At 38.0% G+C, this 11,431-nt stretch overlaps 1 protein-coding gene across 1 annotated transcript; it reads right to left on the minus strand.

Moving 5' to 3' along the window:
* Window positions 1–277: 277 nt before the first annotated feature.
* Window positions 278–8,484, minus strand: DPEP2 (dipeptidase 2). The gene is made up of 10 exons (XM_010076843.1): window positions 8,348–8,484; window positions 7,472–7,598; window positions 6,872–7,001; window positions 6,407–6,548; window positions 5,462–5,531; window positions 4,803–4,979; window positions 4,211–4,298; window positions 3,489–3,564; window positions 1,662–1,797; window positions 278–482 (listed from the first exon to the last, which is right to left on the minus strand). Exons 1-10 carry the CDS (start codon window positions 8,482–8,484, stop codon window positions 288–290), a joined length of 1,278 nt encoding a protein of 425 aa, XP_010075145.1. The 3' UTR covers window positions 278–287.
* Window positions 8,485–11,431: the final 2,947 nt, after the last annotated feature.

Below are 11,431 nucleotides of genomic sequence, written 5' to 3' on the forward strand. Positions count from 1 at the left end.
GGTACCAAAACCACGCATCATGTATCAGAGAATTTATTCATTAGATGTGAATACTTTCCATTAACAATGTTGGTCCTGGTTTAGCCAAGATGACACAGAATTTATCACTTCAAATTCTAAATGCTTTTGCTACAACATTTAAAATCTACATTAAATTTCAGGTATGCAGGTGAATTTATAGAAATTATACCAAAAAAATGTAGTATAACTTTACACTCACAAAACCCAAAAAAGATAACTAGTTGCATTGCAGACTACTCCATCTCTCTCTCTAGGCTCCATAGGTCTTATGATTCATAATACAGTATTAAATATGATAGAACTACAAGTGTCAGACTAAAAGGTTGTGCCACAGAAGGAAATCCAAAGGACCTGGCTGTCTGAAGCCGATGATTATGTAGGTCTAGGCGACAGGAATTTTGTACTTCTTCTTGTGAAATTTCACTTTCACCTACATCCATTAGTCCAGTAGTGCTCCGCACCTAGAAAAATTCAAAAGGTTGCCCCTGAAAACCAGACTGGCACAACAGCAAAAAGCTTTATGCAGCTGGCAAATTCAATGTTATTTCAAGTGAACCAACTCAAACTGTGTTGCAAAAACACATCTGAATGTGACGAAATCAACATTATCCTGATGTCTGCATTCCTATTAAATACTTCCCAGAATTCAGTACAGATACATTACAGGCAAGAGTCGCACGTCTGGCTGTTCTTTGTCTTGGCTCCCTCCACATATGGATGCATTAGCTGGAAAAACTTAAGCAAATGAACTCACAAACTTTCTTCCCAGAACTCAGCTCACTGCCTCAAGACAGCTTCAAACATCTCTAATTTAGAAAGAAAAAATTTACTGAATCTCACAGACTGGTTAGGTGTGATGAATTTCAACCTCCTCATGATGTCAGTCTGCCACACGTGCAACTTGGCATTAGGTAGATATTTTGGCAGATTAACTGGAACAGTACAAAATTCCCTGATTTCTGTTCATCTAACATTGCCCAAAAAGGCAACTGTAAAAAGATCACTGTGAAATATATGTTGTCTATAAGGCTTTGTGTGTAATAGCTACTTTCTTCTCCCTGTAAATAAAAACAGTAGGAGGCAAGAAGTTTGCAAGTTTCAACAGAGGCTTTTGAAAAAGTTGCCATTTAGAGGGTCCTGATTCTTACACAGTCTCTCTCCTTCCCTGCTGTCCTCCCTCATCTTTCTCGATTACCTTCTACCATTTACACTTAAAGCTCATTGTGATCTAGTTGTTATGTTTGTGGCAAGTCCAATTCTATTACAAGAATTAAACTGATTTGCAGGAGTCAGCATTCCTTACTGCACCAGCGAACACAGCCAGACTGTGATGCTGGTACATCCGCAGTTTTTCCAAACCATGAAGTGATTCTATTTAGAAGTCAGCGATGTGTATTTATCAGATTACCACAGAGAGAAAAAAGTTCCAGAGAGCTCTGGACACACTCTCTCTCTTTCCTTTATTCTGCTCACACTCTCTTGCGATCTTGGTTTCTTTCCCAACATTTGGAATTATTGCATTAAGTGTTTACATTCCCTCAGCTTTCTCATTGAGAGAAAAAAAAAAAAAAAAAAAAAAAAAAAAAGAAGTGGAAACCCTCTTAGTAAGAATCAAGACTCAGTTATTTTTTTAATCTTACATTTTCCACTTCCCTGAAGACACGGAGAAAGTTCTCCCTTAAGACCCCTTTCAGTTCAGTTTCATTCCATCCTCTTCTGAGAAGTTCCTCAATCAATGAAGGGTATTTAGAAACATCTTCCAATCCCTCAGGGAAACTGTTGGCAAGAGTCACACAAGAACATTCAACACACATCACTGAAAAAATGTAGAAAAATATTTTTAACTAGTCTTTTGCACATATTCACTTTTGGAATGAGCTCACTTCAGACACAATTCCTCCTCTGAGAAGTTAAAAAGTAATTAAGAATTCAACTAACATAAACAGAAGCAGGAGTGGGACACAATGAAAAGCTTTTTCTGCACAGAGGACCCCATTAGCAGAACAGAACTGTATTCTGGAATGAAGATATGCTTGTGTATAGGCAGAACAACAGGATGGAGGATATTAAAACCAACAAAAACCCCCAAACTCATGTATGCATTAATCCACTCTTTTTATCTGTCCTTTAGACTAAGAGGAAAGAGCTCCATCTCAGATAGAGTTGGTGCAGTCCACTTGTGTAACTGAGAACAAAAGGGAACCTGAAAACTCATGATGAGCTAAGGAGTTGCAGGCAATTTTGTGTACTCTGTGCTTACAAAGTCATTTTCCCAAAGAAAATACAATTGGAATAATAATATTGTTTTGAATTCATCAGTTTGGGCAGTGAAAAGAAAGCCATCAGAACTCTCCACTGAAGTAATGACAATAAGTAAAACTGACCTATGTCTTGGGCTAATTCTTACCAGAACAAAAAGGAATTAGAAGTAGCTGCACAACCTGCATTAAACAGCTGTTTTAAAATTGATTTCCATGAGTCTTGGACTTTGTTTTGAGATAACTAGTATTTTCTACTATTTTTCTTTCTGTGGAGGTGTGGTAATAAACATATCTCAGGAGATCTATACCATTACTTTCTGCAAGGACTTAGGATCTTAACAGCTCTACCATCAATTAAACTGATGGTCTTTGCAAAAATGCATGCAATAAAATGTGTTCTTTCGTTGCAAACTGTGTTTTTATTTTGAAGACTATAGTTTCAGAGCTATGATAAGCTAACTCTCATGGGAGCTGTCACACTGTTTTTGTTGTCCTACTTTACAGATGTCAGTTTCACTTTGACTTTCATACCCAAGTGTGCCTGGAAAAAAAAAAAAAAGGAAAAAAAAAGAAAAAAAAAAGGAAAAAAAGAAAAAGTCAAGATTCAACAGAAAGACAAAAAGCAAAAAAAAGGTTTAGGTTACACCAGCAAATGCCACCCAACATGCATTTATTTTCTTTGCTGTAGCAAGACTAGCCCAGGAGTGAGCAGAAGAAGTTATGTTATAGGCTGTTCGATGTGCTCTGCTTGCCTCAAACACTTCCCAAGTCCCAAAATCAGGAGAGGTTTCACAGCCGCAAAACACTTTGGGCTTTCCCCACTAGAAAGTGATAGTGGAGCAGAGGTTTGTAGCATCTCCCTGGGCTAACCCATTTACCATTTAAAGGCTGAGGCAGCTTTTCTGTCATTCATCTTTGGCTTCTGGAAGAAAGAACCCTCTATCAGTGTTTTTGTATGCAAACCACTGCCTAGAACACACAATTGCAGAGCTTGCAGGGCATTAGGATCTGTTTCCACATTTACAGCACTGCTTCATACGGTTCTAAAAAGAAATCATGGTGGCCCTCTCTCATAAAACTTATTTTAGTACTCATCACAAGACAGCTTGCTACAACTCTTTTACTCTGCCTTCTTTTTTCCCCAAAAGGAATCAAAACCTTCATAATTTAAGAAGCAGATGTCAATGTATGTGCAATTTTACTAACTGTTCCACTCCATCATAGTCACCACCAATTCCTATCGATTCTGAACCTGCAATTTTCTTCATGTGGTCAAAATGATCTGAAAGACAGTATCAAAGAAAACAATATCTAAGCATACGATAAGAAGAAATAATGCAGTTCAGACATACTGGCACTAGGCGACTGTTCTCTTTAATAATGGACTTTTAATCAAATACTTTTTTAAAAAGTCAAAAAACATGCTGATAATACGGGTTAAAATTTAGTAATGCAGTTGTCGTATTCTGGATATTTACTGGTGCTTAACTAGATGTTATCTGTTATTACATCAGGCAGCAATCTTCAAAGTAACAGCTACACTGATGAGATGCAAATGAGGAAAAAGACATGATCATCACAGTACATTAATTCCAAGTAGCCCACATACACCAACAGATTTTTTCATTACTTATTACATACCTATGCTTTCCACTCTTAATTACAAAGGTTTAAGATGTTTTCCAGAAAGTAACAACTGCTTTGTAATTAATGGTTCTTGGCTCCATTTGGGAGCATGATGTCCTCCAGCTACACACCTTGTATGTCTTGTTATTGTTTAATGAATATTAGCTCCAAGAGTACCTAGAGCTGGGGTAAGGTGTGGAAAGGAATAAACAAGCAGTATAATTTACACGATCTCAAAAATTATGCAGACACCAGGAAATTCAGAAGTCACCCACTGAAACTACAGTATATGAACTTCAAACCTGCAAGGGTAGAAACATTAACAACTTTTCTGCCACAGGCCAATACATCCGCATTGAAAGTCACCATGATAATTCCCTTGTTCTTTTTCTGAAAGACACAAAGAGATGGGTGATGCGTCGACACTCATATCCTGCAAACCTCACGGATACCTAGTATAGATTCTTCTACATCCGTCCATTGATGAGCATAACAACACTCTATAATTCAAAGCCCATACGGCTACACAAGGCTTTGCCTCTTTCTCCTTTACCCTGGGCTCATTATATTCTCATGTAGCCTGAATCTACAGAAGTCCAGTGACTATGTCAAACAAACTCAAATAGAATGTCAAAGTATTTGCAAACACTTCATTTTTGTAGCCAAAGACAAAACACAACCCAAAGAAAATGTCTCAGAAGCGAATGTGTAACTTGCTGCTCAGGCATCTGCTTGTAAATCCCATCCAAAGATGAGAAGGTGAAAAGTAAACACCACATCTTGAATGTGCAAGTTTGCCTCAGAGTAGACAAACATTGCAATTAAAAACAAACAAACGAACCCTCAAAGAAACAAACAAACAAAAAACCCAAAACCAAAAACCATATCTCTCACCAGTTGCTGGAGGATATCATCAGGAACATTTCTTGAGTGATTACAAATAGAAAATGCCGCGGAATGGCTGAAAATTACTGGTGCTTTTGAGATATTCAGTGCAGCTTTTGCTGTGGAATATGAAGTATGAGATAAATCTATCAGCATACCCAGGCGATTCATCTCCTTTACCACTTCCTAAAACAGATTTACAGATTACAGTGTCAGTATTAAATGTCCTTAAAGGAAACAGCTTAGCTGGTATAGGTAATCAGATAAATAAATTCTGCAGCTGTCAGCTAGTCATAAACATGTTGTACATTTATGTGTTTCTATTTACCTATTAATTTCATAGTAATTTTTCCACTCACAATTAACACCACCACATATAAAGCTTAGTCAATCTGAAATGTAATTTGAACTGTTATTCACATCCCACTACTTCCACATATTAATTCATACATCTGATCTATATGAAAACAATTGTTATAATTAAATCCAGCACTTCTTTTATCCTAAGGAACATCACAGGGACTTTAGCTTGACTGAACCCTGATCACCTTCTATCAAGAACTTCCAGTAATTCATTTTTAATGCCAAGTTGCTTTTGAAAAGATAAGGCCAGAAGTTGTTAGTTACATGAGAGATTGCTTAGATTATAATTCAAAAGACATCCTTACTTGGCCGAATGCAGTCAGACCAATAACACTAGGATAAAAGTTGTGTATTCCTTTAGATGATGATTCAGACCTTAAAAAGGGGAGTGAGGGAGGAGAAACATCATATTATTCTGGAGAATACAATACCAGCAACTGAAACAATAAAAATCATTACCATGTCACATAGCCAAATGTCGAGACAACAAGCTACATAATTACGTATCTTGTTCACCTAGTGCTTTTTTTATGTTCTTAACTGTTTTCTGGATGTTTTGACTTCAAGTTCAAGACTGTTGTATGTTTGTGACGCAATGCAAGACAAGCAAAGAGATGCTTGTCAGAAATTTTCTGATTAAACAAACCTTAATCAGAGAAGAAAGATGCGCTGAAATGTCAGTTACCTGTCAGCCAGAAAGCCGGCTTTTCAGCCCTCTCCGTACACAACTCCCCCTTCCCTGAGTCAGTAGAAGAAGGAATTTTGTCAATCCAGCAAACAGTAGATGCTACTGTTCTGAGACAGGAACTAAGTATCTCTGCAGCTGCATATGAGACCCGTACTTTTGAGCTGTCCAGAGAGGACAGCGTTGAAAGCTGCTGACTGTTGAGTTCTTACAAAGCATTTACTGCCTTCTTTTATCGACATCATATGCATTTTTGGTCCTTTTTTTTTTCTTGTTTTACCGTATGTAACTTTCCTAATAAAGCAAAGGGGATATCAATATTACCAGCTTTGTGGTTAAGAATTTTTAAAAGTCCCTAAATTGCCAGCATAACAAGCACTACATAACAGATCCTTCAGCCTCTCACTTGAGATACTGCAAGTGATTTACCCCAAAAACCTATCATCCTCGACTTGGTTCAGAGTATTTCACAGGTGAACTCTGTGTCTGAATCCACATTTTCCCCTTCTTGGACCTACCACCACTTTGCATTAGGCAGTCAGACAAACACATCCACATTAGTTACCACGGTGTATTGCAGGAATGTGTTAAAGTCATGTAACGAACACCCAGGTCATAATACATCCTCAGTGTTGCCAAACTGCTGTCAATGGAGTGACCACCTTCTATTCCAATCAAACATGCGATCCTTCTACTGTCAGAGATACCTGGAAACAACAAAGGAAGGTAACTCCAAAGTAATTTCATGACAGATAAGAAGACAGCACTACTGAGCAACAATTGTTATTGTAAATTGCAAGCAATAATACTGACATTTTCATAGAACAAGAGCTTATACTAGTGGGTGTTTAAATGGCAAATTTTCTCACAACTGCAATGGGCCAGGACTGTGCACAGTGAGTTATTATGGTTCAGTGGAAAAACTGAAGTTAAAGCCAGCATAACTTGCCTGCTTGCAGCTCTCTGTCTTTTGCACATACCTCCTGTAATCCCATGTAAAAAAAAAATCTGTTACAAGAAAGAGCTTCACCTTGGGAAGTTGTCACAAGTTCAAGCTCTTCATAGCTGTTACACATTCTCTTGACAACATCAATTTGCTCTAAGGTCAGGCGTACAGCATCCTTGTTCTGAGCACTGCAAAGAACATACACGGACCAAAACTGAAAGAGACAAGATAACTTGTATTTCAACTTGATAATTTTCATTTGCTAACAGTGAAGTTCATGAGCACAAACTAAAATAATCTCCTGCAGTTTACAAGGGAGTTGCCACTATAGATTTTCCCCCCAAGGGAAGAGTTATCATGCAAGGCAAGAGCATCCACTCAAGACAGGATTAAAGCCTCCTGACACACTCAGCTACGCCGCAGTATAGGCAGGAAAGCAGATGTGAGTTTAATTCATTTATTACAAGACAAATACTGCTGTTTTGGTTAAGGGTATCTGGATTATACCCACAAACTTTTGAAACACAAATGTTATGGAAAGGTGTCTGTGGCTTTTCAGTATAATTGTTTTTTCTTTTTCAACAGAAAGAGCCAAAACCAAGGCCAGGCATACTTTTGTGATTGGGAAGGGAAGGAGGCAAATGTAAAAATACATTCTCAGACTCCCAGTCATGGCATACATACCTGAGCTCCCACGTAACCAGCCTGAAGTTTCGCAAGGTTTGTGTGGGTCTTGTTGAGTTCTCTTAAATTGACTCTGCTGAGTCTATTTTGGTAAAATATTCTCAGCTGCAGTGCAAAGTCATTGTGGCTAGAATTGAAAACAAATAGGGCTTGTGAAGAAATAAGTTGTTCCCCTTCTAACCCCAATGTAACTTCTTCCACTGTTCCTAGTCCCTTACACCATTAATTGGCAATAATCCTTGCAGTAACATATGCTTAAAAGTCTCCCCTCTTTTGTAAACAGGCTTAATTTCTTAATTAGTACAGCAAGAACCTTTTTGTTTCTCCCATTTCTACAGCTGTTGTGTTTCTGTATCTCTTTTTCTCCCTAATGTTCCTGAAGTAATGTAAGAACTGAAATCAGCCACCACAGTCCTTAGAAGCAAGTACTTGTGGATGAATAATCAGTGCTGCCTGTGCTAGAATAACCAGTGTTTGTGTTCCCAGGTCAAAATATACACACCACAGGCATCATTCCTTTTAAGTTGTAACGGTATCCTTTCAAGGTATGATGCCTCCTTTCTAGCTCTGCACACAAGTCATTGCAAATGAAAGATGCCACTAAATTATGGGAAGGAGACAAGGACATTATGTAAAGTGAAACAATAATTAAGTGGCAAAACCTGACCAGAAAATCACAAATACATTTGGAATAACCTGACCCCATAGGAAGTACCCTCTGAACCAAAATTCCTTCCAGGAAAATCCCTGCAACGGTAACTAACTGCTATGTGCTAGTAACAGCCTGTGTCTCTACTCATCTAAACACACTTTAGCATTTCCTCCTCACTTGCCAAGATTCACAAAAGAGGGTTTAGCTGAACATATTGTACATACCCATCGATTAACCGTGTATTTTGCATCAGCTCGATAGCTTGCTCTCTCATTGATTTCTCATAGCTGAATGGCACAGTAACAGAGATGAACATCAACAGCCACAGCAACAATTTTGTTGTATTTCTCTTCATTTCCATTTTCCAGTTTGCTAAAGCAAAGAGATACCACAATTATTTGCTGATGACAATGAAAGAGCAAAATTTCCAATCTGTGAAGGTTGTAGGCTTCATAGTATAGGCAGTACCAAAATACCTCTCCCTCTGGTAAGGCTGGGGTGAATTCTGCAAGAGGAAAGAGAGAGAGGGAATAATAAACAAAAGGGAAGATAGTGACGGAAACTGTAAAACAGCTACCTTCTCCCAAAGATTTTAAGACCTCTGGCTACAATGTTTTTTCACATATAATCACTCCTTAAATTCTGCTGCTGCCACCATCTGACAGCGTAACAAGATAGCTTTCTCATTACATTAACTGGTTTGTTCTCATTATTTGGGAAACCTCATGCTGAAATGAGCACTGAATCTGTTTTTGAGGAAAGCTATTCCAATCCACTGCTTTTCCATACCTTAGCAAGAACAAGATGTGCCAAACTTGAAAGGGTCACTTTATTTCCATGAAGAAATGGGTATGACAACTTCAAGGGTAATCCAAGCACCCTTTGCTCTTTTTAAAAATATAGTACTCAAACACTTGGACAACAGTCTTTCAGGTGTTAGTCAAAAAACATTCTTACAAACAGACTAGAAATACCTCCTGTTCTATGTAAAGTAAATGTAAGATCTGCTAGGAGGTGAAAATATCAGGGAAAAAGTTGGGGTTTGTTTTTTACCTACATTCAGAGTTACCAGCAGCATCACCTATAAAGCTGAGGAGTAGTCACCTCCTTCATTCATTGGAGTCACATCCTAATTAGATGCATGTGCCCTGTGAATTATTTCAAATCAGAGAAGTTTGGCTAGAATTCTAATATCGCAGAGCCAATACTCATTTTTTTCCAAAAGACAACAACAAAAGAAGAAAAATAATGTTGACTTTTTTTTTTTTCTACAATGAGTCAGTAAAGTACACGTTTATAAACTTTCTCTGGCAGCACAAAAGTTTGTTTTCGATAATATGGAAGTTGTTTTTGTATATTCCGGGTCTGCAGACGTAAAAACAAATAGCAAATAATCCAAGTTATGATAAAATTACAAAGCAAATCACCTTGTTTGTGTGCTTTGCTTCTCTTATCTTTAAGCAAATTTTCTAAAGCAACAGGAGGTGGACGTAGACCAGGAAATAGCTTCCTGATATAAAGCCGCATATTCATCAATAAAGTCACGGGTATCTCAAGGGAGATCCATAGGCAATGGTGGCATTGGAAGCAAATTCAAGTCACACTAAGCAGATTACATACTGATGGCATCCTGTTCTAAACACATTGCTTTCTTTCCTTTACTAGAACATGTTGATTATAAAAATCAAAGCCAAAATAAGAGTAGCCCTGTAACCAGGATGTTGAAAAGAACCACAGTGAAAATTATTAAGATTCTTATATTTCCAGCCCATATATTAAACCATTTTCTTGTCACCTGCCATATGCAGAGTGTAAATCAAAGGAAAAGTTTACTGGCTTACTTGCCCTGCCTATGCCTGATAAAGTATAAATATGTTTGTAAAGGAAATATATTTAATGAGCCAGTATAAATTTAATTAAGCTGTGGAATTAAGATGTTTTAAAATAAAAATTAATCAGCTTTGCATGTATTGTCTCTCTACATCAAAATAATGTAAAAGTTTAAAAAAAATTAAGAAATGACCTCACACCTTGGGTTTAGAAAGGAGCAAACTGATATTCTAAAAAAACTGGCAAAAATTCCTGTGGTTCCTCTTTTGAGAAGCTGGCTCCGACCTTTTCTGTTCCACAAGATTTGGGAATGCATTAACTCGTGGGACCATCTGGGAGGAAGTACTTTTGAGCAGTGGGAACATGGAAGCTTATACAAAAGGGAGTGTAGATGGAGAAGCTGGTTTAAAATCAGCCCTGAAGTGATCTCAGAAAGAAGCTCTTGGACAGCTGAATAAACACAGCAGTGTGCAGGCACAAATGAAGATCCAATACAAATACAATACCAGGGGAGCTGTGGCACTAACTAAAGAAAATTGATAACCCTCACCTCTTAATGTTTCCTACAAGAAAATCATAATGTAAGGAATAGCATAGAGAGTATTTGTGAAGTACAGAGGTCAAATGCTGCACAGAGGAAAGCACTCTAGAAATAGACATGTTCTCATTTATTAACAAACATAACAGAAGTTATTGTCTCTAAGTTTCTTCTCATGTGTACAAAACTGCAGAGTTTTTGGCTATGCCCTTAGGACACTATGGGAATCAATTTACATCACAAGTCTACACATTTGGGTTTTCTCTTGGGATTAGTTTCCTGCAGCCCCAACTACTTCCCCCCGGGTCAGAATAAGGACCAGACCTTCCCAGACTGGGATGATACTCTCAGACTGTCCTTCACCAGAGCACAGCTGACTCCCTGGCAACACTTTAATTTGTCCAGGATTCTTACCATAGCTGTTAGAAGAAGCCCTTATTCCTCTCATGTCTGCACAATAACCAAGGGAACCTTCTGTGTTCTTCCTACGGTCACTGATTGGAAGGGAGATTTTTCTGCTTTTATTCATTGGCACAGCTTTATATTTGCATATAGGGAAAAATTTGTTGGGAGGGTAATTTTGTATCAATTTTTTTGTAAGACTGCCTTTAGCAGAAAGATTCTTGAATTGTCATTGGAACAACAGCCCAAAATAGACAACAGTCCCTGGAGAGCTGCAATAGGCACAGAGCCTCTGCAGACACAGACTGCCTCACTACGTCACACTAGTTAGGTTCTACCATTGGTTTACATTCTCCAACCTCGTCATGAACAGCTAGGAAGTTACTACCAACAAAACGTGAATGCTGAGAAAGTGTACATTACACTGAGTGTTCCCACATCAGGGAGGACAGAGCTACAAGGAACCAGGATGGCCATCTCTGCCATATTAGGATGCAACAAGGGGGGTTTGCTCTTTTAAAATAGATACATTGTAATG

The sequence above is a fragment of the Pterocles gutturalis genome, unplaced genomic scaffold (genome assembly GCF_000699245.1).
Source record: "Pterocles gutturalis isolate BGI_N339 unplaced genomic scaffold, ASM69924v1 scaffold5583, whole genome shotgun sequence".
Taxonomy (NCBI): domain Eukaryota; kingdom Metazoa; phylum Chordata; class Aves; order Pterocliformes; family Pteroclidae; genus Pterocles; species Pterocles gutturalis.

Coding starts and splice junctions, on each gene's coding strand:
- DPEP2 (XM_010076843.1), bottom strand. CDS start 8,484: ATGGAAATGAAGAGAAATACAACAAAATTGTTGCTGTGGCTGTTGATG. Junction 7,002..7,471: donor CTGGTTACGTGGGAGCTCAG/GTATGTATGCCA, acceptor TGTCTCTTTCAG/TTTTGGTCCGTGTATGTTCT. Junction 1,798..3,488: donor GACTATGATGGAGTGGAACA/GTTAGTAAAATT, acceptor TCTTGCCAACAG/TTTCCCTGAGGGATTGGAAG.